At 40.3% G+C, this 27,584-nt stretch overlaps 3 protein-coding genes across 7 annotated transcripts in view; 1 reads left to right on the forward strand and 2 right to left on the reverse strand.

Moving 5' to 3' along the window:
• Nucleotides 1–801, reverse strand: part of ptpn9b (protein tyrosine phosphatase non-receptor type 9b) — a 9,520-nt gene extending 8,719 nt beyond the window's left edge. Inside the window, exon 1 of one of the 4 annotated variants that reach the window (XM_024289523.2) lies at nucleotides 654–801. In XM_024289523.2, coding sequence (XP_024145291.1) covers nucleotides 654–770 — 117 coding nt within the window. In that variant the 5' untranslated portion in view covers nucleotides 771–801. The other 3 variants (XM_036213000.1, XM_024289524.2, XM_036213002.1) reach the window with 3 other exon arrangements.
• Nucleotides 802–1,222: 421 nt separating this feature from the next.
• Nucleotides 1,223–16,466, forward strand: polq (polymerase (DNA directed), theta). Its single transcript, XM_024289511.2, has 35 exons — nucleotides 1,223–1,534; nucleotides 1,689–1,797; nucleotides 1,866–2,293; nucleotides 2,378–2,601; nucleotides 2,913–3,089; nucleotides 3,184–3,314; nucleotides 3,409–3,565; nucleotides 3,852–3,963; nucleotides 4,061–4,262; nucleotides 4,400–4,541; nucleotides 4,643–4,783; nucleotides 4,860–5,072; nucleotides 5,146–5,288; nucleotides 5,863–6,052; nucleotides 6,201–6,343; nucleotides 6,452–6,645; nucleotides 6,877–7,001; nucleotides 7,252–7,495; nucleotides 8,038–9,361; nucleotides 9,437–10,790; nucleotides 10,903–11,043; nucleotides 11,107–11,309; nucleotides 11,496–11,703; nucleotides 11,784–11,977; nucleotides 12,090–12,218; nucleotides 12,663–12,837; nucleotides 12,909–13,023; nucleotides 13,475–13,575; nucleotides 13,661–13,743; nucleotides 13,810–13,911; nucleotides 13,996–14,107; nucleotides 14,217–14,341; nucleotides 14,426–14,561; nucleotides 14,633–14,727; nucleotides 14,822–16,466. The coding sequence occupies exons 1-35, from the start codon at nucleotides 1,470–1,472 to the stop codon at nucleotides 14,933–14,935; spliced, it is 7,851 nt and encodes a 2,616-aa protein (XP_024145279.1). The 5' UTR covers nucleotides 1,223–1,469; the 3' UTR covers nucleotides 14,936–16,466.
• On the reverse strand, nucleotides 15,287–27,584 carry uba6 (ubiquitin like modifier activating enzyme 6). 2 transcript variants are annotated; one of them, XM_024289512.2, is made up of 32 exons: nucleotides 27,443–27,584; nucleotides 26,837–26,926; nucleotides 26,630–26,724; nucleotides 26,490–26,518; nucleotides 26,310–26,404; nucleotides 25,259–25,370; nucleotides 24,833–24,913; nucleotides 24,624–24,746; nucleotides 24,417–24,540; nucleotides 24,178–24,281; nucleotides 24,037–24,099; nucleotides 22,862–22,938; nucleotides 22,684–22,750; nucleotides 22,388–22,531; nucleotides 21,836–21,982; nucleotides 21,679–21,759; nucleotides 21,519–21,596; nucleotides 21,243–21,424; nucleotides 19,789–19,894; nucleotides 19,605–19,694; nucleotides 19,449–19,529; nucleotides 19,245–19,373; nucleotides 19,105–19,156; nucleotides 18,961–19,024; nucleotides 18,813–18,882; nucleotides 18,664–18,735; nucleotides 18,460–18,583; nucleotides 17,639–17,832; nucleotides 17,394–17,521; nucleotides 16,902–16,989; nucleotides 16,730–16,824; nucleotides 15,287–16,658 (listed from the first exon to the last, which is right to left on the reverse strand). In XM_024289512.2, the coding sequence occupies exons 2-32, from the start codon at nucleotides 26,875–26,877 to the stop codon at nucleotides 16,517–16,519; spliced, it is 3,078 nt and encodes a 1,025-aa protein (XP_024145280.1). In that variant the 5' UTR covers nucleotides 26,878–26,926; nucleotides 27,443–27,584; the 3' UTR covers nucleotides 15,287–16,516. The 2 variants fall into 2 exon arrangements, with proteins under 2 accessions (XP_024145280.1, XP_036068877.1); XM_036212984.1 differs by lacking the exon at nucleotides 27,443–27,584 and having other exon boundaries at nucleotides 26,837–27,295.

The following is a 27,584-nucleotide window of genomic DNA, read 5'->3' on the forward strand; positions in this document are numbered from 1 at the left end:
AACCGATTCACTGGCTAAATAGCTGGGTCCCAGCAACTACTTCTTGCGTGGGGCTAAGCGTCACGATCTTTGTCGGGGTTTACTACGCTGTTGCTCTAAATGATATTCGACAGCTACCGCTAACAACTATCTGACATTTTTAAATATAGAAGTAAGGAAAACGTTGCTATTAGACGTCCTGGCAATATAGCTGTTCCGAAATAAATTACTTTTAGTCAACAAAAGCTGTTAGCATAAGCTAGCAGCTAGGTTACATGTGGTAGCGGAAAATAGCCTTTAAAAACGGCACGTGTAGCCGTCTGAAGAAAAACAAAGACAACATGATCGTGCTGTTGTGGAAAATTGTCCTGTATAGTCGAGTATACGAGTAATTAAAGCACACGAGGTGATAGAGACAAGTCGATGAAACATACTGCCGGCTAAATGTCCCCCCTTCAAGCTAACACCATCACGCTAACACACCAACTACTGTCTGTCACTCGATCCGGGAGACGATCTACGGGCCACAGCTAGTCCGTTCACGATACTTTTTCTAAAATAAAAAGTTTTAATCTAAAAGTTTTTGGTTAAATTATCACGTTTTTGAAAGTATAATGAAGTGTAAAAAAATAAACAGAACTGAAAGATAGAAGAAAATATTAGGAGCCTCTCACCAGCTGCTCCTGAGTTGTCAAGGCTTCCGCCATCTTGAAGCCTCCGTAACGTCGCAGCGGGCGCGCCCACAAGCCTCTTGACCACGCCCAGTGAGTGACGTTTTGGAACCTTCCCATACGCCCATTGACTGTATTTAAGAATAAATAAAACAAGTATTTTTAAAGTATTTTTTTTTACAGTCAATGCATACGCCTCGACTCCTACTATTTATATTTCAACATAGTTAAAAAGTTAAGAATTGTTGTGACTTATATTTAGAGTTATGTTGTGTTCTTTTATTGTATTATTATAATAAAAAACGTTGCTATTTATAAAAGCATTTTCTTTTTTTAAATTTAAAAATGTAAGGATTTTATGTTAATATCACATTTTCAGAAACAAGATAGGTCTTCTTTATGCCTTGGCTCAATTAATTAATTATTAACAAACGGAAGCATTTTTTAAATATAATAAAGTACTGAATTATTAAAGTTTAATCAATATTTAATGCTTAAAAAAGCCCCCTCAATTGGTAGAAGTGTACAGATAGTTTTGAGTTACAATAGTAGTAGAATAGATAGGAACCTTTCGTGTGTGCCTCAGGCCCAACCTTTGCTACTCCGGACAGTTTTTAGTGCAACACCAATGAGATTTCCCGGCGGTCTTTTTGAAATTGTTTCTGTTTACACTAGCTGGACTAAACAATCGGAAAATTTACAAACTTTTTTATTATTATTTGTTAAATTTGGAAACAGATTAAATCGTTGTGTTTGGAGTAACGTGTATGTCATGTTAAATAAGGTCCACAAACGCAGCCGGACAGCTTCATCCTCGGTATGACCTCTGGTCCTCTGAAAAAGAAAAACTACTTGGGGCAACACCAAATAAAAAAGAAAATAAGGTAAGCTATACATCAATTCAATTTACTTTGGTATATTTATTTATTATTATTATTATCATCTGCGTTTCAGAGTTTTAGATGGAGTCAGTGCAGTGTAATATTTAGTATTATACTAAATTTTGTTTGTATTAAAATGAATCATTTTTGGGTGCAGCATCAACATCAATGATGAGCCTCCAAACAGAGACAGGCTATCGGAGAAAGCTTCCCACCTCCCTGATAGATCAATTCAACTACCTAACAATGCAAAACAGGAACAGGTGGTAAGTGTAATAATTAAATTCAATTTACTTCATATTTAGAAATAATATTAATAAAGTTTATTTTCCAGCTAGGGGAGTCCACTATAGCTCTTGATGAAGAGATACTTCAAGTGTTTGGCCGTCTACATCCTGAGAAGGACACAATAAACAAACATGTTCAGGAAGAAGTGCAGTCATCAGATGCCTCTGCACCAAACTTTGCACCAGCTGCATGCACTAAAAAGGATATGGACTCCACACAGGTGAGGGTCAGAGCATCTTTCGCAGAGAGTGGACCCCATTCGGCCCTCAGTCCTCAGGAGGAAGACAGTCGACGTAAAAGGGACTGTAAGAGACCCGGATGGAGAGCTGAGTGCAAAGAACTTGCTCACAAGCTGCTCTTCAGCGAGGATTCTGGGAATAAGGAAAACCCTCAGAAAAATCATTCAGACCCTTCTTCAGATTATGTCAAAGCTCAAGAAATTCAAAGCAGCCCAGATGCACACAACAGTTGCAAGTATGATATAACTTAAAAAGCATTGTTCACATTTACTCAATTTAGCTAACTCTGTTTTTCCCTTTCTCCTCCATTTTATAAAAGAGATGCCTCTAGAAGAAGTCGCTCTCCTCTCCGTGAGTCAAGCCAGACTTCCAGTAAACCTCTGAATGCCTCGAACGACTATATCTTGTTTAGCCCCAGACGTCTTGCAGCAGCTATGAAGAGATCCAAACTGCAGAGATCAGTTCAGAATCAGTCTGCTTCTGTCCTCACTGTCCCTAGTGGTTTGGAGCTCAGCACTCTAAGCGATACATTACCAAAACCAGGTGGAGAAAACTTGCACATTTATTTTTGCCATTTATTGCATTTTTTTAAATATATTTTTTAGATTAATTTACTTAAAAATACTTTCAAATTAAAGTAAATCAGAGTAAAGCAGAAATATGAATTCATGTCAAATTAATTGATAAAAAAGTGTTTAAAGCAATGAGGAACTTCAGATTAAATGCAAAAAAATGTTTAAGTAAAGCTTGTTGAACACAATGAACTTTCACCTTTTGAAGTTTGAATATATGCAATTTCAGGCATCATTTCCCTTTAATGTTTAATGTTTTTTTTTTTTTTTTTTTTTTTGTAGGCATTGCGTTGTGTGCCCCCGTAGAGCAAGCTGAAAAGCTACTGCTGTCCAGCTGGGGTCTACCCAAGCCTGTTTTAGAACAATACCAGAAATACGGAGTGACTCAGATGTTTGAGTGGCAAGCTCAGTGCCTTACTGTGGGCCAGGTGCTGCAGGGAGGAAACTTGGTGTATTCTGGTAAGAAAGTCAACAGTGATTCAAAGAGGAAATTCCATTTTAGCGACATATATATATATATATATATATATATTCACATTTTGATCTAATTCAGCACCTACAAGCGCTGGCAAGACTCTGGTGTCCGAGCTTCTGATGCTAAAGCGTGTGTTAGAGACAAAAAGAAAAGCTCTCTTCATTCTACCGTTTGTTTCTGTGGCCAAAGAGAAGATGCAGTACCTTCAGGTGAGGAGATAGCAGCTTTCTTTTTGTTTATTAAACCTTTTAGTTCAATGGAAAGTGTGTGGGTTTGTCAGTTTTGTGATCATTTTCTTTGCAGAGTGTATTTCAAGAGGTGGGAGTCCGTGTTGAGGGCTACATGGGCAGTACTTCAGCAGCAGGAGGGTTCTCAAAACTGGACGTGGCTGTTTGCACCATAGAAAAAGCCAATTCTCTAGTTAATAGACTCATTGAAGAAGACGATATGGCTCTTTTAGGTAATTTATCCTTTTCAAAAAATAATTTATCTCACTGTTTGAATTAAACCATTTTAAATTACATTTTGTCATTGTAGTTTCTTACAGTTTTCTTGTTTTTTATGTGATTTTACTAAAATAAATTGGGGCTTAAAAATGATTTTGCAGAACTAGTTTTAAATGTTTTGCTTTTTTTATACTTCATGTGTATACAATTAGTACAAATTAGTTCATATCAATAAGAAATGTTTTATATCAATGATTTCCACTACTATGTTAATTTGAGTGTCGTTTGTCTTGGTGTCAGGCATGGTGGTGGTAGATGAGTTACACATGGTTGGAGACTCTGGAAGAGGCTACTTGCTAGAACTGCTTTTAACCAAAATCCTCTACATCTCTCGGAAGCAGAACACTTCAGGGTTTGTGCGCTTCTTTTTTTTCCTTGTTGCAGTGTCCTCTTTCTAGTTTCCTGACATAAAATTGAAATATTTCAAATTTGAATTTGCTGTTCCACAGGTCTCTCTCTGAGGGTGTGCAGATAATCGGCATGAGTGCCACTCTGCCAAACCTGTCCCTCTTGGCTGCCTGGTTAGGTGCAGAGCTTTACCAGACAGACTACAGACCTGTTCCTCTGGAGGAGTATCTCAAGGTGGACAGCAACATCTACGACAAGAGCCTCTCTGTGGTCCGGCAGTTCAGCCCCGTGCTACACGTCAAGGTAACTCACTTGGTTTACTGAGAGGTGTTATAGCATGGTTATTACAACCCAGTGCCAATTTTGGACAGTTCTGCACGAAATAAATGTAGTATTGAGATAAGAGTCAGCCCTAAAAGGATTCTGTTTCCTGTTCAAAGGGGGACGATGACCACATTGTGAGCTTGTGTTATGAAACGGTGAGGGAAGGTCACTCTGTGCTTCTGTTTTGCCCGTCGAAGAACTGGTGTGAGAAACTGGCAGATAGCATTGGAAGGGAGTTCTACAACATCAGAGGTGCTGGTATGTGAAATAATACAACAAAATGGGTTTATGCGACACACAGTGATTCTACATTAGTACATTAGTAGATTAGTTTTACGTTGTTTTTGTCGTTATCACAGATGGTAAAGCTGAACCTCAGCCGGTGTGTCTGGATCGTGAGGGACTCATGGATGTTGTGGCTCAGCTTAGAAGAACTCCAGCTGGATTAGACCCCATCTTGCAGCGCACGGTGCAGTGGGGAGTGGGGTTCCACCATGCTGGTTATTCCCTTCATCCAACTCTTCATGATCACTAACTTGGCTTCAGGGACATTTGTGTTAACGTTCCTTTCTACAGGTTTGACCTTTGACGAGCGTGACGTGTTGGAAGGAGCTTTTCGCCAAGGCTTGGTCAGAGTCCTTTCTGCCACCTCCACTCTGTCTTCAGGGGTTAACCTTCCAGCCCGGAGGGTCATTATTCGAACGCCGACATTCAATGGACGCTTGCTGGACCCACTCACATACAAACAGATGGCTGGACGAGCAGGGAGGAAGGGAGTGGACACTAAAGGTAGAAAGCAGTTTACAAAAAATGTAAAAAGGGCTACGCTTTGTAAGTTTCATCTGACATCTTTTCATTGTAGGTGAAAGTTTGCTTGTATGTAAGAAGTCAGAGGAAAAGAAAGGTGCTACTCTTCTAAGAGGTTCTCTTCAGCCAATCAGCAGCTGCCTGGTCAGACGAGAAGGTGAAGGAGTCACCACAAGCATGCTGAGAGCCATCCTGGAGGTACAAATGAATCTGGCAGCAATAAAAGTTATTAATCTAGCTCATTAAGAACCGTATTTTCCGCACTTTATGGCGCAGTTTTTTTTTTTATAGATTGGCCAGAGGTACGACTTATACTCAGGAGCGACTTATTTGTGATTTTTTTAAAGACATCAATAGACTCATATATTCTTTATTTCCCCACCTAACAACCGGTTGCCTTGTTAGCGGTATGTTCCACTAACAGCCATTAGAGGGCACTGAAGGTTTGTATATCAGTATTTGGTGCTGTCTGCTGACAGAAACGCAGAAGTTCAGTTCAAAACAAACATGGCTGAGAATCTAATCATTCTCTTCATGGTTGTTATGATGTTTTTATTATTTGCATCAAGACATTATTATTTTAATTTTATGTTGAAATGCAACTTATACCCCTCATCAACGAATTTATGTTTTTTTCTTCTTTATGCATTTTTTGGCTCCTGTGACTTATACTTCGGAGCGACTTATAGTACGGAATATACAGTATTTTCCTTAATTACTCATAGTCTGTTACTTAACTGAAATGAGTTGTTTTGTGACACTTATTTCACAGATAATTGTGGGAGGAGTGGCCAGCACTCCACAGGATGTCCGGCTCTATGCTTCGTGTTCTCTTCTGGCTGCCAGCATGAAAAGTGACGACAAGAAGTCCTCTGACGAAGAGTCCAACAGAGGAGCAATAGAGGCCTGTGTTGAATGGCTGATGGAGAATGAATTCATCAACATCCAGAAAGATGAACAAGGTCAATATTACAGCTGCAACAGCATCTCTGTGTAATACTTTATTTTTTGTCAAAAAAGTCACTAGGAATTAGTAACTATCATGAAAAATATTTTGTTTTCTAACCAATGTATTAAATACATTCAGTTGCATGACATTTCTATTTCCAGATGAGCGATACTGTCCTACTCAGCTTGGTGCTGCAACTCTTGCCTCCTCGCTCTCTCCTCCTGAGGCTCTGGGAATATTTGCAGATCTACAGCGTGCCATGAAGGGCTTTGTTCTGGAAAATGATCTGCACATTATGTATTTGGTAATTACATTTTGATTAGTAACCAGCTACACACACCTAATCAGTTATATCTTACATGGACCCATTTTAAATCATAGTAAACATTTGTCTTTTGTCTTGAAATCTCAGATAACTCCACTATATGCGGAGTGGACCACCATCGACTGGTATCAGTTCTTCTGTTTGTGGGAGCAGCTGTCATCATCAATGAAGAGAGTGGCGGAACTTGTTGGGGTGCAGGAGAGTTTTCTTGCACGATCGGTTAGTGGGAAGCTTGTTGCAAAGACAGAAAAGCAGCGTAGACAAATGGCAATCCATAAAAGGTACGGACTGGTTTTTAGTCTATGATCTTCTAAAGATAAACAGTTTTTTTCTTTCTGCTCCAGTTTAACCTCTAGAAAGCCTAAAAAGGTTTACAATGGACAGTAGTTCCTTACCTTTGCCTTTTTTATATAACTGAATTGCTTTTGAGTTTTTTTTCTCGCACTTGATCATTGAATCATTTAAAATCTAAATGGATAGGAACTATTTGATAAAACTTTATTTATTTTTAGGTTTTTCACTACTCTAGTTCTCCAGGATCTGGTCAGTGAAGTTCCTTTGGGAACAGTTGCATCCAAATACAACTGCAATCGTGGGCAGCTGCAGTCTCTCCAGCAGTCTGCTTCCACATACGCTGGTGAGATTTTTTTTTAGATACTTCAAAGAAAATATCGGTTTTAAGATGATTGCCCAGACATGAATTTTATAACCTTGGAGGCTGTGAGATGTCATTGAAACCAACACAAGAAACTTTTGTAATTGGAACCTTTAATTTGAAGGAGACAAAGTAAAGCTTTTTAAAAAGTTAAAGTTGCATTAGTTGTCATGCACCTTCGTGTGTGAAATTTGTTTGCATTTGACCTATACTCTTGTTGTTTTTCTCTCAGGCATGGTAACAGTGTTCTGCAAGCGTCTGGGCTGGCATAACATGGAGCTGCTGTTATCTCAGTACCAGACCAGGCTGAGCTTTGGGGTTCAGAGGGAGCTTGTTGACCTGGTCAGGGTTTCTCTTCTGAATGCAACCCGGGCCAGGGCGCTGTACGCCCAAGGTCTCTGTACGGTTGCAGAACTAGCCAGGGGAACAGTCGCTGATGTAGAGAAAGCCCTGCGGAACTCAGTTCCATTTAAAAGGTAAGCCAGAATTTTTATTGTTTCACTGCAGCAAAACATTTTTGTACACTGCAAAAACAAAATTTTAAAGTAAAAATAGCCTTTTTCAAGAAAAATTGTCATATTTTCTGTCTTGCAAGAAATATGATCTTACAAAGAAAGTTTGAAGTTTGAGAAAATATGTCATAGTGACTATATATATTTTTTTAATATAATAACTCTTGGTATTTTTTTCAGATTTTTTCACTTATTTAAAGAAAGTCTTTCAATGGGATGAGAATTTTTGATTTGTTTCTAAAAGGGGTCTGTTTTGCAGTGTATTATAAGGGTTCATGAATAATGGAATTAAGTGAAGGTGTTAATATTTTACTCTCAGATTTCCAGATTTTTCCTTAAAATGTTGCCAGAAATAGTATTATATAAGTTAACTATTTAAAACACTTATCACCTTGATTTGACCGACACAAAAGAAGAGTAAAATAAAGAATCTGCACTCCATAACTGTTTAAACCACATACATATGATTAAGTGAAGATTGATTCTTGGTTTCTCTGTCCTCTAAGCTCTAAGCGTGCCGTGGATGAAAGTGAAGTGGAAGCAGCTGAGAGAAGAAGCCTTCGCTGCGTGTGGGTCGCCGGTGGACGGGCTTTGACGGAACAAGAAGCAGCTGTTGAGATTGTGTCGGAGGCGAGGCTCCTCCTGCAAGAAGACCTGGCTCGGTTAGGAGTTCAGTGGGACCCGGCTGCTCTCCCTGCAGAGTCATGCATCCCCGATGGTCATTCCAGTAGTGATTCAGACACTTCACCTGCCTCTTGTCTGAGTCCTCCAGTAGTAAAGGCACACAGCTCTAAAGGTCACCACAAGGAAATGGACAACAGAGTCACAGAAGATAGAAAAGGTGTGAAAAGGATGGTCAAAGGAGAAGACTCGAATGAATTGGACGTCAGAGAAAAGAATAATAAAAAAATGAGAGCAAAGACTAACAAACCAATACAAAACTACTCCGAAAACCCAGATAAGACAGTTGGGAATAAACATGAGGAAGAGCGTGAAAAGGCAGAACAAGGAGAGACAGGAAGTACTACAGGTAAACCAGAGGGTCTTCATTCAAAACCGCCTGCACCTGAAAGGAGCTTAACACAGGAGCTGGCTGACATTGTATCCAGCCTTTCACCTCATCTCCTGCAGCCACCTCAGCCGTCATTTTCTCCTTCTCCGGCACCACCTCCACGCTTCCGGGCTCCGATATCCAGAGGAGACGGAAGCATAGCAGAGGAAGAAGGGCTCACAAAGCTAAGTACATCACCATTGCAGCTTGAGAGGTTGAAGCACTCAAAAGCTTTGAGCAAAGTCCTCCAATCCATTCAGTGCATACACGACTCTGTAAACCCCTCTGAGAAAGCAGGCTCCAAACCCACAGTGATTTCTAATTTATGTAATTCAGAGCCTCCTGTTGAGGAGATAAAAGCCGCCCAAACCTTTGGCCATGCACAAGAAGATGCATCTGTCCCGTCAGCATTCCCAGGATCAGTTGACAGATGCTCCCCTGAAGCCAAGCGGAGAAAGATTGATGCCGAAGACGCAGAGAAGTTTTCCTCACCTGAGCTGTATGCGGGTGATGACAGAGATGTTGATGTGCAGGCGAGTTTTGGTGACAGTTTTGAGTTGGATACTCAAACTGAAAGAATTATAGTTCAACAAACACATCGAAACTCAGATGAGAGGAGTGGAGGAACAAATCAACACATCAGAGAGGAGGAAAGAGTGGAAGCAGCTGGAAAGCAAGTCCAGACTGTTGATGAGGAGAGGAATGACAGGGAAACCCCGGGGTGCAACATTTCTCTCACCGACAGCCAAATGGAGCACATCCTGAACACCAGCCACCCGGTGAGTGACTGTCTCCTATGATAAAATAAACACAAATATTGTTTATGATGTAAGACTTTGTTGTTGGTTCCACAGAAATCTCCCAGTCCAGCTGCTGGTGACGACACCGAAAAAAGTGACAATCCTGCTTCTGAAAGCGCCAACAGAAGCAGCAGTTTGCTGTTCGACAGCCTGTACGACAGTCCTCTGATAGCAGCTCTGAGAGCAGAGCAGTCCGACGAAGACGATTCTGCCCCCGCGGAGGCTGAGTGTCCTCTTCCGACCACCCAGCAGAGGCGACGCAGTGAGCTTCTGGCTAACCAGGAAGCAGAGGAGCAGGAGGCTGTCCGCTGGGGCGAGTCCTCCTTTAACCTGTCAGAGTGGGGCGACTCCCTCCTGGTTGGTGAGCACTTTCTGGAGAGGCAGAATGTTCTGAGATTTGTGGAGCAGACGGGGCAGCAAGTGATCAAAAACCACGACTCGTGTGATGCTTTAGAGTTGTGTCAGAAACAGCTGCTGCTTAAAGCTCAAAATGAGCCTGGCGAGGACCAATCGAGGAATATGATGCAGCTTAATAATGAAGAACAAAGGGATGATCAGGAAAGGAAGTCAGACGAGAAGGAAATAAATGTTTTTTTAACCAATAATGAAAATTGTAAACACCCACATCAGCAAGATCTTTATTGCAGCCCTGGATTACAAGAGATATTTGACCGCTGGCCGAGTATGTCTGACCAACCTGGCTCATCAACCTCTGGTATACAAGCCGGTACTGCAAACGCAGCAATGCACCCACAAACTGATGCTGCAAAGACTGAGACACAAAAAGAACGACTCTCGGGATGCGAGAGTGAAAATGTGATGCAGAGGCCAGGCTCTGCTGGGGACCTCATTCCACCAACTCAAGAAAGAGCACCCGTCACACCAAGAGTAAAGCTGACCACCTCGTCCATTCAGTCTCAAGGATCCACCCCTCGGCCGCTGAAGCAGTCAACGCCCTCAAACCCTTCTGAAGCGACTTTGGGAAATGGTCATTTTCTGTCAGCAGTTGCCTCTTCCAGTAAAAAGCAAGAAAAGCCCTCACCAAAAAAGGAACTGAAGTCTAATCCACAGCAAAGCTCAAAAACCAAAGCAAAACAGCAGACTGACCAAAATGTCCAACTTCCCGCACAGAGTACTTCTCCTTCCTCTCCCGGGCCACGCTCTCCCTCTGACGCAGAGTCGCCTGAGATTCCTGAAGGTTTTACTCTTCAGTTGTCCCAGGATGAAACGCTCTGTTCAAGCAACTCCGGGACCTTCTCCATCATAGATGTAGCGAGTGATCGGCGCCTCTTCGAAACTTTTACAAAAGAATGGAAAACAAAGGAGCGCTTTGCTCTGGCTTTGGCCCTTGAGAAGAGGGAGCACGGCCAGCAGCAGGGAGAGGAAATAGGAGGCAAACATAGGAGAGGTAACACAAATCTGATGTTGACTCACATTATTTAAAAAAAAATCTTGCCTGATGATTCGACGAGGGTCTCCATACAAACAGAGTAAATACGATTATATTTTTTTCTGTGCAGCTTCAACAGCTAACCAGAAGCTCAACAGACCAGATGGCTTCCCAGTAAGAAACGACGAAGGACTTGTGCTAATTGGACTGTCTGTCTGCTGGGGAGCCAGAGATGCATACTACATATCCTTACAGGAGGAGCAAAGCAAAGGTACCTACACAATGCTTGCCAATTACAGTTTTTTTTACATTAAACCTATTATACATCCATCAGGTCTTAGCTCTAGTCTGGCTCCTCCTCCACTGGATGACGACTTGGCCGTAACTGAACGGTTGGAGCAGGTGAAGGTCTGTCTGGGTGGACAACCAGCTGGCAACAAAGTGCATGACGTGGTCGCATATGATATAATTCGGGTGTACAAGAGACTAGTCTTAAGCTGTGGAATCAGCTTAGAGGGAAACTGCGAAGATCCAATGGTAAGGCGTCCAGAGAAAATGTAAATGTTTGTGCTTTGTGTCATTTTTATTGTGAATCAATAACAAAAAACACTTTAACCACAAATGTTATAGGACCAAATCTATTACTTAATGATAAATGATGTTTTTTCAAACAGTAAATACCTTCATGGTGCAGCAAAGTGACATGCATTATGTCTGATCTAGGTTGCATGCTGGTTGTTGGATCCCAGCAGTGAAGAGAGGACTATTTCCAACATGGTGACTGTCTACTGTCCAGAAGAACTACCTCTGCTAGAAGGACTCGGAAATTCGCATTCATACTGTCCTCGTGTCAGAGCAGCAACCAGTAGTGTGCTCATCCACGCTGTCATGAACCATCTCACCGGTCTGCTGGAGGAAGATGGCACCTTAGGTACCAAATCCCGTCTAAGAGCTGTCCTGAAAATGCTACGTTTAATTAAAGGATTGACTACATCCCACATGTCATGTCAGATTTATTCAGGAACGTAGAGATGCCCTCTCAGGTTTGCTTGGCTCTTTTGGAACTGAATGGACTCGGCTTCAGCGTCGAAGAGTGTGAAAGGCAAAAGCACGTGATGCAGGCCAAGCTGTCGGCGCTGGAGAATGAAGCGTACAGTTTGGCAGGTCACAGCTTCTCCCTCACCAGTGTTGACGACATAGCACAGGTAGGACGCCTGTTCTCCACGGTTTTGATTTGAATCTGACTGTTAATCAGACAGAGAACATTTGTAAGCCACGTTAAATTATTATAAACTGACGCTCTCATCGTCGCCCTAGGTGTTGTTTCTGGAGCTCCACCTCCCTCCAAATGGTGAGATTGGAGAGCCGAGAACTAAGAAGACTCTGGGCTACACCAGAAGAGGCGGTGGCAAAGGGAGACTTGGGAAGCAATTCAGCACTACGAAGGTACAAGCAAAAATACAACGAAATAAGACAACCAACCCAAACACGTATCTGTATGGAGATGTATCAAACATAGGATAGTTAGTCATAAAATTGATTGGAAAATACACATATATTCACATACAGTTTTAAAAAATTCCATTATTACTAGTAATCATAAATAGACATAAAAGCTTTTACATATTCGGTTTGCTAAAAGTAGTACATAGTTTTAGTTTCTGCAGTTACTCTTTTTTTTTGAAAAGACCAAATAAGTAACAATAAGAAATGTTGATTATTTTACATTTACCTGAATTTATATAAACAGTTCCTGTATTTGTATTTATTTATTAGTCTTTTAGGACCTTTTTTTGACTGGTAACTGTTCTATCTCATGATTTTTATGCCTCGCCTTAGAGGAATATTTAACCGTCTTCCTGGAACTGAGATGCATATTTCCTGTTCCAGGATGTTCTGGAGAAGCTTCGTCCGCTACACCCACTCCCTGGGGTAATTCTGGAGTGGCGACGGATCACCAATGCCTTAACTAAGGTGGTGTTCCCCCTACAGAGGGAAAAGCAATATCATCCCAAACTGAAGATGGACAGAATATACCCCACCGCCCAGACTCACACAGCCACAGGTAAAACACTGACCATATATGGAAATTTTTTTCTTAATTGTGACTAAACATGAATGTTTGTCTTTCTTTAGGCAGAGTGAGCTTCACTGAGCCCAACATACAGAATGTTCCCAAAGATTTTGACATTGAAATGCCCACCTTGGTGAAAGAGAGTCCACCCTCACAAAACGCCCCTCACAGACCCGGGTAAACGCACTGCGGCTCACTGCATCTCCACTATTTCAACAGGAAACATTCATTCTCCGAATATATAACCTGTGCAGTTATTCATACTGCAGCAGGGAACTGCTAAACATAACTGTGCTTGTAACCCAGCATGAAAGTTTTAAAAACATTATTATGTTAGTGTTTATTATATTATAATTACCTCAACTGTCTTCTTAGAACACTTTATTTCATCTGTTTATGTCATAAATCTTACTAAGGAATTTGTCTCATCCATTTGCAAGAATCACATCACAGTTTTCTCAAAACTAAGGATTGTGTATATTTTTTGGAATTATTAGTCGATTGCAGGTTTTTCAGATTATAAGCTTAGATGAAGTAGATAGTAAGTTCTTGGGACCATTATCTGTAAAAATTATAGAAATGTTTAAAATAAAAAATGTTGAGTAAGTGAATATTGCTGTGGTTGCAGAAAAAAAAGGCGATCTGTGACAGCAGCTGCTGCCCGTGGACCTGCGGAACAGGGCCCAGCGTTCTCCGTCAGCATGAGACACGCTTTCATTCCTTTTTCAGGTTTGTTTGGTGATAATTGTCCCAATAACAGCTATATTTGCTTGTAACTGCATCAGGAATTGTACTTGTCTTTACCGGACTGTAGGTGGAATGATATTAGCGGCTGACTACTCACAGCTGGAGTTAAGAGTGCTGGCTCACCTTTCAAAGGATCAGCGCCTCCTTCAGGTCAGTAGCACACAAATAGCATGATAGTTTATAAGATAAAACCTCTTAATGGTGTGTTTTCACAAGGTGCTGAATGGAGGAGCAGATGTGTTTCGCTGCATTGCTGCAGAGTGGAAAAATGTTGACCCAGAGTCTGTGCAGGACGACCTGAGGCAGCAAGCCAAGCAGGTCCAACCAGACAAGAAAAGAGAGCAACAATAACACACAATGACACATTTCCACGTGTAAGCTTATCTGTGTGTTTGTTGGCAGATTTGCTATGGCATCATCTACGGAATGGGAGCCAAGTCTCTGGGGGAGCAAATGGGAGTGGAGGAGAACGATGCAGCCTGTTACATCGAGAGTTTCAAAGACAGATACAAAGGTAGATTAATGGATAACATTTGGGTGGAGAATATTGGGATGATCAAGGGAAGAAATTTTGTTTCAGTTTTAGTTGAGGAGAGATCTGTCATTGTCTTTTCTTGTTTCAGGGATCAGTGCTTTTCTTAAACAGACAGTTAAAAACTGTATCAAAGATGGTTTTGTCCAAACACTGATGTCCCGCAGGAGATACTTACCTGGAATCATCAGCTCCAACCCACACATCAGAGCACATGTAAGCATCCCTTCAGCAGATGCAAGGGGTTCAAACCCATTTTTTTAATGCTTTCCCTGTGCCACTTACTTCTTTCCCATTCAGGCTGAGCGGCAGGCGGTCAACACGACCGTGCAGGGTTCAGCTGCAGACATAGTCAAACTCGCCACTGTAAACATCCAGAAACGCCTACGGGAAACCTATCCTGGCGTGCCACCTTCTCACCAGCACCTTCACACAGGTGAGCTAACACTTTTCTGTTAAGGAACATTAATAAATGTTCACCGTTACTAAATCCTGTCATCACTGCAGCTCGTAATCAGCGCAGAGCTGTCAGAGGAGCCTACTTCATCCTGCAGCTGCACGATGAGCTCATCTATGAAACAACAGAACAAGACCTCATTCAGGTGTGACCATTCATATGTGCTCTTGAAATACTCGGTTTGTTATAAATCTAATAGTAAATTATTTCAGAATTGTCCAAACTTTTGTCTCCGTTAGGTTGCACAGATCGTCAAGAGAGAGATGGAGTCTGCAGTGAAGCTGTATGTGAAGCTAAAGGTCAAAGTCAAGATGGGCAGCAGCTGGGGAGACCTTCAGGATATTGACATATGAAATGATTGGATTATAATGAAATCAAATGCATTTTTATCTTTACTTTGTATCATAAGATGCCATCTTTTGCACATATTTTAAATAATACTGTCAGCAATGAAATGTAAACATGATCTCTTAAATGTATTTTTTTTTACATTACATAGAATTTGTGCCAACATTTATAGGGACATTAAATATCAATGATGAAAAAGTGATGTTTTATAGACTTTAATCATAAAAGCATCTTTAAATCAAATGTCACATGACGTACTGGGAGGTGGATTTGACACTTTTCGAATTTGCTGCATGAAGTATTTCAACTTTTGTGACTGTTTTTTTAAAAAAGCTTTTCACAACTGAGCTTTAAAATCAAGAGAAGATCAGAGTTTATTGATTTCATTCAAAACTCCATGAACATTTTGTCAAGACAATAGAATACAGATTAGCTCAAAGACCCTTTCACAACATCCGAGTGGAATTTAAAGGACAATTGATTCGCCTGGATTAACACTTATGTCCTATTCATTAACAATAAACCAGTGCACCATGACAGAGGGCATTTGACACAAAAAAAAAAGAAATAAATAAATGTCACAGACATGAATCTATAAACATATGTCAAATAAACCATGAAGAACAGGGATTTGTTTAAAATAAAAAGTGTTTCCAGATGTTGGTACAAATGTCTCAAAATAAGGCTTTTTCTTGTGCGAAACAATTAAAAAAGTAATACAGAACATCAAAATATGTCAAATGCTGTCATTGCAATCATTACCCACGTAATCAAAAATAAACTGGGTAAGACTAGCAGCTACTATTGGATGGTTCTACTCATCAAGAACGTCACCCATCAGATGCATATTTTTAGGTGCAAAGTGATAAAACTGCTGCTTTTCTATCATCCTAAAATGTTTCATCCATCTCCGTTGTCTTTTTTGAGGCAGTCAGAGCTTAAAGAACAATCATTAGAAGACACGATAATAACCAACATCTTTGGTGGTTTTGCCACTGCTTAAATGCTGAACTGTTCAAATACACAACAGCTGGGTTTTTGTTTCTTTACTGGAAAATTCAGAGGGGAAAAGAAAAAAGAAAAAGTATGTGATGACTGCCAACTATCAATGTTTATTGTGTCAACAGCCCCACTCACAGAGTCCTTTGGGCTGGAGCAGAATTTAAACCTAAAGTGAGAAATGGGCTGTGTGGGAGGATGTGAGCTTTCTGTAAACAGTTATCGTCAGGCTCAGAGCCACAAACAAAAAAAAGAAGGTAAGGCATCAGCACAAGCAGAGCTGTGCGTTTCACCAGAGTGTAAAAAGAAACAACAGGGAGAACATATGTACAAAAGGTTCAACAGTAAGTGCTACTCAAGCAGCCTTTTGTGTTCACTGGCTAGATGTGAGGCGAAGAGAACTTGTTTAAACCTTTCTTGCAGGGGTTGTGCTGGGGGGCTCAGAGCTCTGACCCGGTCCCACAACTTCCTGTGGGAAAACCCTTGGCCCTGGCTTGCATTCTTGGGGCATAACAGTTTATGTTAAAAAAAAAAAAATTCTGGGGAATAAGGACACCAGAGGCTTGGAGATGACATCATGCAAGCTGTCAGGGCGCCTTCCCATCGGGGCTGAAGAAGTACCTGACAGGAGGACCGGGGAGGTCCTCGTCTCCGTCTGCTTCTGGAGCGAAGGAGACGGTAAGGTCAACGTAGCGGCGGTCAACTGATGGCTTGATAAGCTTCTGCATCCTGTCAGAGTCCACATGAATGCGTGTTTAGAAAAAGCATTCAAATAAACGAAATTAAACTAAAGCACTCACGTCAGTTTGAGCCTCTTTGAGTGTCCGGGCATCACAGGCACATACAGCATCTTCACACCATGGACGACCATGGTAGGTTCAATCGTGTACTTTTCCTGCAGGAAAACGATTATTTGACTAATAAATACTTCTAGCAAAACAACAGCAGCTCGACGGTGAATGAATATCTCACCCTGACTGCATTCATGAAGTCAGACAGAGTGAAGTCCTCATGGCCAAATATGGTCCAACAGTCCCAGATGGTGAAGGAGATGTTATTCCTGAAAGATGTCACACAGTTCTCACTTCTGTGCACATAAAACAAGATCCTGCCACTGGATCAACACTAAAGCTGTAAAAACTCTTTAAAAGATTAAGTAGGGATGAAAAACAATGTTTGTTCTGTTTGAGTTGTTTTAAATACACTTTTACTGTAAAAACACAAGTATTGTTTGTTAAAAACAGCAGCTTTCATTATATTTATTGACTGAAAAATGAACAAAAGTGGAACTTTCCTGAACTAATTTAGGTTGAAGTAATTGCATAATTAAAAGACCACTTGTGACACTGTTAAAGCAGATCAAAAGAGGATTGGAGTAGGACTTTAAATATTTTTTAACCATCTGTAACTTTGAGTATTCAGAGGTTTTGTCACATCCTCATTAATGCCTGTTGGTACTCCTACCTGATGACCGTCCGTTTAACGAGAGCAGTCTCACTGAGCACCATGACTGGAATGGCCAAGTTGAAGAAACAATTCTTGAAGGATTCAAACCCGTACCCTCCAACAACCTTAATTAATTCCAGGGCAACCTTAGAAAGAAAAGAAAAGAAAATAGCACACAATGTAACGTTTGAGTTTAAGCTGGAATCTTTTGAGAGGTTTTTTTCAGGAAAAAAATGTAAGGATGAGGAAGTTCTTGAGCTCACTAGTCCAGACACAGCCGCTGTTGCCGTGGCGATGGCGGGAATGATCTTTCCAGCAATGCGTTTGGTCTTCAGTCTGTCGGCTGGCTCTATGGAGTACATCCTGGCTCTGAGGGAGGACGCAGACGTGACGAAATCAATGTGGCCGTTGCTGTCGTTGTCTTTCTCGAACTGGAGGTGGCTCATTCGTAATGCCTCTGCGGGGGAGGGGGTGGGGTTAATGGGTTTATACAAAATGAAAGACAAGTCAATGTTTAAGGTATTGTCATGTATTTAAAAATCAGTTTTAGATGTTAATTTGACCTGTTAGGTAAGGCTATTTTTATAATGCTCTACACCTCAACAAATCAATGTCGCTCCGTCAATCACACTTCTGTATAATCTAACTCTCCAGTTAGGAAGCAACACAGATTGACCATAAATTCTGGAGGGGTGACCACAGACAACTTCTCCATCCTTATGTTTTCTGCCTGATATTTTAGTGACTTTTGAGTACCAGCAGTGCCGTCTCTCCAGCGGTACCATCTACAACCCACACAAGTGGCCAAGATAGTGCAACTCATCGACATCAATGAGAGCCTCATTTGATTTGTCTCAAAGAGATTACATTAAAGTTGGATCAGCCTGTAGTGTGTTTTTCCACTTCGGTTTTTAATATGGTTCCACATCCAGACCTTTATATGCTAATAAATATAATTTTTATTGATAATTTTAATGTGGTTGTCAGCACACACAATAAATCATTTAAAAAGAGTATTTCATTTGTTTGGGTATAGGATGTGTTTTCTTGGTGTTCCCTTTATACTTTAGAGCAGTGTGTATACCTGGTGTGACGCCGTCAGCAGAAATGGCCTGTTCCAGCTGTGCGATGGCTTCCCTCTCCTCCTCGCTGCTTAAAGGCATCTTTATCTGGTCTGGCTTCTTTGCAGTCTCGTCCGTCTCTATACACTGTTAGCAGCAGAACTCCAATGGTCAACTTTTATTAAGCTCACAGAGCTACCAAAGCTCACATCAAATAAGAATCTCACTTTCTCTGACGGTCTGTACTCGGGTATCTCAACATCGGAGAGGATCTTTGACACGGCATCTTCGGAGAGATCCTAACAAAAAAAAGCCCAGTGAGTATAAGTGACGCTACCTTTGATTGACGGCAGAGGCACAAGGGTCATTGGCCTACCTTTTCTGAGAAAGGGATGTTATAAATCTCAGCAAAAAGCCGGGCGGCGCTGACGATGAAAGTGAAGTGCCTGATGGGAACAGAATGAGGGTTTGTCAACATAACAGGGCAAAAAGCGCACAAGCTTCCAACTTCGGAGAACACTCACAAAGGGTCTTTTAGGTCAAACTCAGTCGGAGTTGGAGGTCTTTTTGGAGACTGCCAAAACAAACCTAAAGAGGGAGGAAAAAGCAGACATGTTATTGTGCAACATTAAGAATTTGTAAGTGATCCGTTAAAAAAAACCCCTTACTTCCATCTTTTAACCTTGTATCCAGAGGAAAGGAGTGCAACAGTTGTAGGGCCTAAAGAAACAATGAACTGAGGCTTGAAATCCATTTCAAGGATTAATATTAATATGAACATTTGAATTTCAACTTCAAGATCGATTACCTTTCTCTTGAAATACTTTTCAAATTTTAAACGGGCGATAATGACGCACTGTTCCCAGTGACTAGGCCTTCTGCTTAACAGCTTAACGACCTGGAAGGCCCCCTCCATGCTTTCCCCCAGCTGCATTCTCTGCACACAAACAAATCAAATATTTTACAGCTTTAAACTGATTGCAAGCAATTTTTGCTCCTGGGGAGCTCTTACCTGCAGCACCGCTTCAGCAGAGACCTGCGTCTGCCAGAAGGAGTTGTACATGGAAGGTTTGTGGAAAAAGGAACTCTCAAACTAGACAAAAGGAAAATAATGATGAGTGGTCAATGTTTAAGTTAAAACACATTGGAAAAAGTCAAAAGGTCACACCTTGTCTCGAGCCCACTGAATTGTGTGCTCTATAACAGAAGGAAAAGACTTGAGAGTGCAGAAGGGGATCTCCTCTTCTGGGGGGTCCCTCTGGGAGCCAAAGAGACAGATGTGTTATAATAGAATACAAAGAAAAAAACATTTAGCCACACATATGACCAGAGACAGACTTGGATGGACTCACATGGCTGTTGTAGGACTCTGTCAGGTATGGCACGATGATCTCTGTGTGTCCTTTTGTTCCCATGGTGCCGGAATCCAGGAGGGGTCTCTGATTGCACACGCAGCGACTGGAAACGACAGGAATCAGCACATTCATTTTACACTTTGGATAAAAACACGAGGTCAAATCAAAAATAAATGCTCTGCTGCATAAGAGCACCAAACAAAAAGAACCAAAGGATACTTTGGAGCCACCCTGGACATGGACTGTTGTTGACAACTAGGCTTTCATTCATTTGGTAGATGTGTGTCAGCATTATGATTACAATTTTAATCAGTTAAAAAAATGCCTTTAATGTGTAGCCTCAAAGAATGAGAATGTTGACATAATGAGAACATTTGTGTCAAATTCCCATGATAATTAAGAGCTCTATGTACTTTCATATAAGAGTCATATTATTTGCAAAATCAATGCGTGTTACCTTCAATATTTGTTTCTAAGGCTGTATGACTAATAGGTCAAGAGGTCATGTGACTGCTGTGCCAGGGACTGATTTGATAAAGTAAAAAGGGGAGAGGGCCCCTCCTTTCAAAATAGGGAGTCTACAGACTTAAAAAAAGTAAAAGCACATCCATTGCTGGAGATTTGCTAAAAAGCTGGAAAAGACTCCAAATCTGTGTTTTTTATTTTGGATTAATTTTTCTGTTTAGACTGGCCTGGACAAAGAGTTTTGGGTCAGATGATTCCTTTATTTCACTTGAATTTTGCTTTGTTGTGGATGTGGACAAAATCTGGACTGATGTCTGAGTGGAAGAGTTCAAAGTCTAAAGTGAAACTCTGATCATCTTTTGATATATTCCAAGTGTTCCCATTGGTCTTTAAATTAGGATTATTCCGTTTTTAGACAAAACAAAAAAACCCATGTGGGTTTTCAAGAACAATTTCCACAAAGTGGTGGAAGTTCACTAAAAATGTGCCTCAGAGTCGTGGGCGAGAAAAAAAAATCTGCTCTTTTCCCATCATCCATCTGTTTACATGCTCTCCCACTAGCTTACAGTCCCTAATAACCCCAATTTAACATTACTGACAACAAAAATGGTGAGCAATATTGGAGCTACGGTACTGAGTTGTACAGTTTTGAGCCAGATACATGAACATGAATCTATTTGTCTACAAGTGGATGCATCAGAATGGAGCTTGTGACCCGCCTACTGTTGGTTCTACGTCACAACTACAAGCTTTTTCCAACAGCATTTTTTTGTCTGCTCCTAATTCACAGCAATTTGGATTAGGACTCAGAAATGCAGTTTTAGTCCTGATGTTTTTTTATATATTTCCTGCATAGTGACAAAAAATGCTACAAGAGCATGTTAAAAAGATGATTTTAGTTGGAGTGAACCCTTAAAACTCTTAATGAAAGAAATAGCTGATCGCTACAAACTTTAATGTTGAAAAACAGCATCCTCCTCACACACCTGTCCACATATCTCCGTGCCTCCACGTTGTCCAGCGCAGTGACCACGACGTCCAGCGAGGAATAGAAGGAGTCGCTGTAGATGCTCTCGGTAGCCGGGCACACTTTGTTTAAGTGGGCGTCTATCTGCAGGTCTGGGTTGATATCATGCGTTGCTTCTGCTGCTGTGGTGCTCTTTGGTCTCTGAGTGCAGAGAGACGACCGAGAAATAAAAAAAATTAATGATTACATGCCTGCCAGATGAATCCACTGATAAAAAAATGCTAGATGTGTTCACCTGGATATGATGTGGTCTGAATAGAAACTGCCTGTTAAGGTTGGACTTTTCTATAAGGTCTGGGTCTGTGATGCACACCTGTCAAGTGAAAAACAAAAAGTCTTTTTAAAAATTAACAAGAAATGAAACGTATGCTTAAAATAAAACAGGAGTTGCTCACCTCTCCAGAGTTTTTAGCCAGGCCTACTCCAAGAAGGGCAAAGTTTTTTAGCATCTCGCAACCTATGGCACCACAACCAACCTTAGAGGAGAAAATATATGAAGTATTTATCCGGACATAAACAGTCTGTGGTGAGCTGATAAAGCCAGGCTCGTACCATGAAGACCCTGAGCTTGTGCAGATCAAGCAACATTGATTCTCCGATGCACGCTCGTAATCCGTCGTATCGATCGCCTCTGGGGAAAAACTCCTCGGCAGACAGGGACTGAAGAGGCCGGACTACCTCCAGAGCATCAAGGTAAAACTGAACAGGAGAGAAGCGGTATTCAGTTAGATCAATAGGAAGAGTCTCACTCTGATCATCTTTTAAAATAATTCCCAATGCTCTTTTAATTATGATTATACTATTTTAAGCCAAAATGAAGATTGTGTCATTTTCAAGGTCAATTTCTGCAAAATGGCAGTAGGTAATTTGAAATTTGCCTTTAAGTTCTGGGCAGGACCACTGGTACACCTCCACTTCCCATCATCCATCTAGCTAGCTTACAGCCCTCACACCCAGCTCAAACAAGGAAATATAGCTTAATTTTCCTTATTTATGTCCTCCATGATGTAAAAAATGTCACAAGTGTTAAAAACATGAGTTGGTCTTTAAATATTGGGAAAAAAATGACTGCGTAGAAAAAAAAGAAGAACTTTAGAAACTGACCCACTGCTGCAGAGGCCCAAACTTCCCAGTGATGGCCTTTAGGACTTCCTGACTGGCTATTCCTCCGACAGCAGCAGCCAGAGGAGGCAGAGTCCCTCTTGCTGTTTTAGACAAACAGCGCACCAACTCAGCGTTCACTGGAATCTGAAAGGGAGGAAAAAGAAGAATAAAATTTAAAAAAAGAACTATCACACAATACAAGATTAAAGATGATGAACAGTGGAGTTTCCTCGTATAAATAAGCAGCAGAATAAAATCTAAAATAAAGGTTATTGGTAAGGCAATAAAAGACTTACTTTGTTCTTATGAATGACACTGACTTCCTCAGTTAACTTTAGTAAAGCCTCGGCGTCCTCCAAGCATCTGATAACATCAAAGCAAAACTGATGAAACCTTTAAAAATCTCAAAACATTTCAGTTTTTTTTAATTTATTTTTTTTAATCAAAGTAAAAGAAAAATATGGAAGTTATTACCCAATGTTGGGAAGTCTGCCGTGCTTTTCCTGGAAGGCGTCTAGTGCCAGCATGGCTGCATGGATGTGTAACGGAGCCTGATGGGAGGATTGCAAACCAGAATGAGGTTTCCACAGACGATCAAAAAATATGATAAACTCAGACAGTTTTTAAATCAGATTCAAACCTAACCAATCCAAGATGAAAGTTAGTCTGCAGCTTGTGTTACTATGGTGATATGTAAGGATCTTTACTTAGGTGGCAATCCAATTCAATTCAAGAATCAAGATCAACGATTCACAGATCGAACCACACTTAATCTAAATATCCATGTTTTTACTGGATGAATAAAAAATGTTTTTAAACAATAAGTTATAACTTTATTTAAAGCAGAAAATCAGAATCAACAAAACAGATAAAAGCACAAAGATTTTGAAAGAAAGTAATATTAGTCACTTTAAAGAATGTCAAACTGAAAGGTTTTTTAGCTACCTTCTGAAGTGAACAAAACATAAACATTACTGTTGCTTTACAACAAATCCTGAACATTTTCTCCTCAGGTTTTAATCTTCAAAGTTTTACTGATTATATTTCCAGGAGATAGATGGCAAGAAGATAGTAATTGAAGGCACAGTAACATTTAAATAAAAATGACAATTATAAAACATGTGCGTTCACCTAACATTTAATGTTCCAAAATTCAGATCCATCATATTTTTATTCTATTTTGTTCTAATTTATTTATTATTTAATATTAATTTTAAACCAAGTATTTTTTTACAGAACTTATTTCACTAAACTGAACTTCAGTCTCTTTTTTATTTTCTATGAAAAACACTCAATACTTTTATTTTGAAAATATATACAAGCTTCTCCGACACTTTACTTTGAACTTTGTTTATTTCCAGTAACAATAGGGTATTAATTTTGTTTAGTTGATGTACCTAAAATCCCAAATTATTTGCCATTTTAGCATGATAAACGTGTATTTTTACTATACTCCATTAGATTTATAAAGATTGTGAATCAGCGAACGTCGGAGATTTTTGAACTCGCAAATATCCAAGTATTCGGATTACTCCTTACAGCCCTAGTGTTATATATGGAGGAGTGAGTCTGTAAACCAGAATTAAGGCCAAACAATCAAAATGTTCACAAACGAGCCAGAAAATCCTCAGATCTTTTTAAAAACTCACCTCTGGTTTACTGAGATCTGGAATCAGAACCTGAGGATCACTCAGCTGCTGTTCTAATGTTTCCTGAAAAAAGTGAAACATGTAAAGTCACAAGCTCAAATGTAATGATTTAAATATGTATATTTTTTATTTTGTACTCACAAATTTGTACATCTGGGGGGTCTTGACCATAACGAAGAAACCTCCGTGTGCATATGGCTGGAAATGTGACGTATCTCCTATTTCAAAGCTGTGGGAGGAAAGGACTAAACACCCACATTCACACACAAAAACAGAAATAGGGCAAAAATAACTCAGATTAGGTTACTTTTGTCTCTATGCGTGCTGGCTTTGATGTGCTGGATGTCTAGTCACTTTTAAAGATGCAATGCAAACAACACCTGAAACCTGCCGTGTAGTGCCATTCAGCTCCTCCATGCCGTTAATTTCTCTAAAGATGACGCTCTGGCCCGTCTGCAGGCCGTGGGGCTGGTTGTCTATGCAGGTTACCACCCCAGAATTGTCCTAAATAAAAAAAAGCAACAAAAAAATGTCAGGATAACTGAATATCAATGGAGATTGTAAAACCATAAATGTAATATGACTACCTGAGTGATACTTTGGATGAAAATCTCCTTAGGCTCCTCCCCTGTGGGATCTGAGACCTCAAATGCTTCTCCAAAATCACAAAACACTCGCACACAGATGCCATATGCGTCACTGGAGATAAACTGACAGAGACGTTTTTCTTTTAAAATTACAGATTTGTATTTTAGGTACAGTCTTGTCATAACCAGGAGAATTACTATGAACTTACTCTTATAGGAGGCTGCTGGGAGTGGCAGAACTTATTTACTCTCTTCTGCAGGCTCAAGCTCGATTCTGTCAAAATCACACACTGCAGGGAAAAGTGCAGCAGTCAGGCTGGAATATTACCTTCAGTCTGCAGCAAACAAATATTGATTTTTTTCCACCTCAGATAAATAAAAACAAAAACTGTTCTATTGATATTAAAATATATTTTGTAAACACACAAATGTTCTCTTAAGTTATGACAGACAAAATTATTTTATGCTAAAACTTGACATAAGTTGATCTAAAGCCACAGATTTCTTACTGGTATGCATGATCGGATATTTCATTGGGAATATTCAACAAAATAGTCCAATAACTACAACATTTTTACTGACTGAGAAATGCAACACCTGAAGCTTTTTTCAAGGTCTAAAAGATGTCGACTTACCTGATACTTTCTGAGAAAACTCAGGTCAATGTTGTCATCCAGAGGACAGGCAGACATGTCGACTTGCACATAAGGGTTCAATTCGGAAACACGAGGACACACTGCTTCCACCCTGTAACAACAACGCAAGAGGCTGAGTGACCATGTACACAACAAAATCAACAACAAAACGGAACAAAAAAACACTTCTTTCGCAAATAACGATGAGATCAAGTGGCTTATAAGTGTAAATATAACTTATTTTTAATTTTTCTCATGTGACTTCTTAGAACCCCAACTTAACATTAACAGTATAACAAAAATGGCGAGAAATATGGAGCTATCCAGCCATAGAGTTATGAGTAAGATGAGGAAAACATAGACGTGCATGGATCTATTTGTTTCTAATGGGATGCATCAAAAAAGGAGCAGGGAGCATGTGGCTTGCTTCTACCACACAGCTACAACCTTTTTTTTATTGCATTTTTTTGTTTGCTTCTGATTCACAATAATTTTTAATAGACATACTCTGAAATGTCCTTTTAACCTTAATTTTCTTTATATATTTCCTCAATCAGCGATCTGTTCCCGAGGGCTCATACAAGTTTCTTCGAGTCAAGTTTAAGACCACATATTTTATAAATAAGGACCAATTTGCCGGCGTATTTGGATTATATTTAGATTAAAACTGTAACTTCTTATCTTGTTGTTTATGTCTGTGCTGTGATGTTTTAGCTCTCTCTTTTCCTTCTGAACCGGCAGTGAACATTCAGCGTATTGGTCCATAAAAACTGTTTCTGCTGCTGTTTATTTACATTATTTGATCAAAAATAATTGTGGTTGAAAATTTTGACTTGAAACGGAAAATTTTTAAGGCTCAACAAAATTCAAGACTTTTTCAGGTATTAATTCCAAACGTTTTAAGACCCCGCGAGAACCTTGATCAACAGAAAAATGCCACAAGAACATGTTCAATTTTGTTCAGAGTGGGTGTTTAAAAACCAACTCATAATCAAATATAGTGGTTGTTCATTTTTTATAAACTAATGGTTCATCCAGCAGGATGCATTACCTCTTCCTCTGGCTCAGTACGTCATCTCTACGGATGAAGAAGTTACAGCCCAGATCCCAAGTCTCACACAGTTTTGTGTCATGGAGAGTAACCGCCTGTTAAAAAATAAATAATAATAAACTAAAACCACTCATATTGACAATGACATTTGGATATTTAATTGTTAGTAAACCAACATACCTTCACACCTGCCAGGGCTATATTCTTTGCTGTAAAAGTGAAAGTCAGCTTGCTTTAATTGAATTATATTTGGCAAAACAGGTGATTAAAGTAGCATGTTTTTTTTTTTAATCTATTAAAAACTGTGTCCTCCTGCTCACCTATCTCCACGCCCAGTGCTCCCATTCCACTAAGAAAGACAGAGGACTGGGCCATCTGGTGCATAGCACTGTCTCCAAGCACATATCGCTGGCGGCTAGCAAGAAGCAAAGGAAGATGTTACCCTCACGCACTGAGGAAGACCGCTGCACTTGGAGGAAATGGTTTCAGGTAATCGGAAAAGAAAAAACACCAAAAACTACACTTGCCTGTAAAGTGAGTCGTCAATCTCCATCAAGTCTGCAGCCATGCTGGGAGGAAAAGGGCTGATTCAGCCGGTTTAAAGATAGCGACTCAACCTTAAGAAGAAGGCACGCGCGCACGTTACAAACAGAAAAGTGAGTATTAAAAGATATCAGAGACTTTAGTGTAGATAGATGCTGGTGTGGACCAACGCCCTATTAAAAGTAGAGCTAGCCGGTTAGCTGACTGCTGGTGCGGGCAAGTTGGCAGCAGTGTTGAAAACTAGCAGCGGTTTTTAACAGATAACGGCGACAATTCGTTACATACGACTTGCAGTCATCGACTAGTAGGACCGCTACAAACTCCTTATGCTGGTCGCCCATGTTCGTGTATTAATCTTGAGAGGAAGGAACGATGTTAGCAACGAAAACTAGCTAGCCACGGAAACCACTTCAGCACAGTACCGGTGGCGCGGACAGCTAACATAAACTCATTTAAAAGTGGTGACACACGTTTGTTCACATTAAACTTCTAGGATTGTTCAGCCTTTTAGATAGATTTTGTCTTCATCGAGCACAATGTGAGTTTTATTATTTATGTACTTAGAAAAAAAGAAAAACAAAACCACTTACGTTAATAGCTGACAGTATGCGCGATGGTCCTCGGCGAATGAATGGTTGTGAGTGGTTGAAAATTTGAAGTGGTTCCGGGTTACGGCTATCACGTGACCACAGACATCCAATCGTATTTTGGTTATTAGAATTTGTGGCACAG

Source organism: Oryzias melastigma, linkage group LG1 (genome assembly GCF_002922805.2).
Source record: "Oryzias melastigma strain HK-1 linkage group LG1, ASM292280v2, whole genome shotgun sequence".
NCBI lineage: Eukaryota > Metazoa > Chordata > Actinopteri > Beloniformes > Adrianichthyidae > Oryzias > Oryzias melastigma.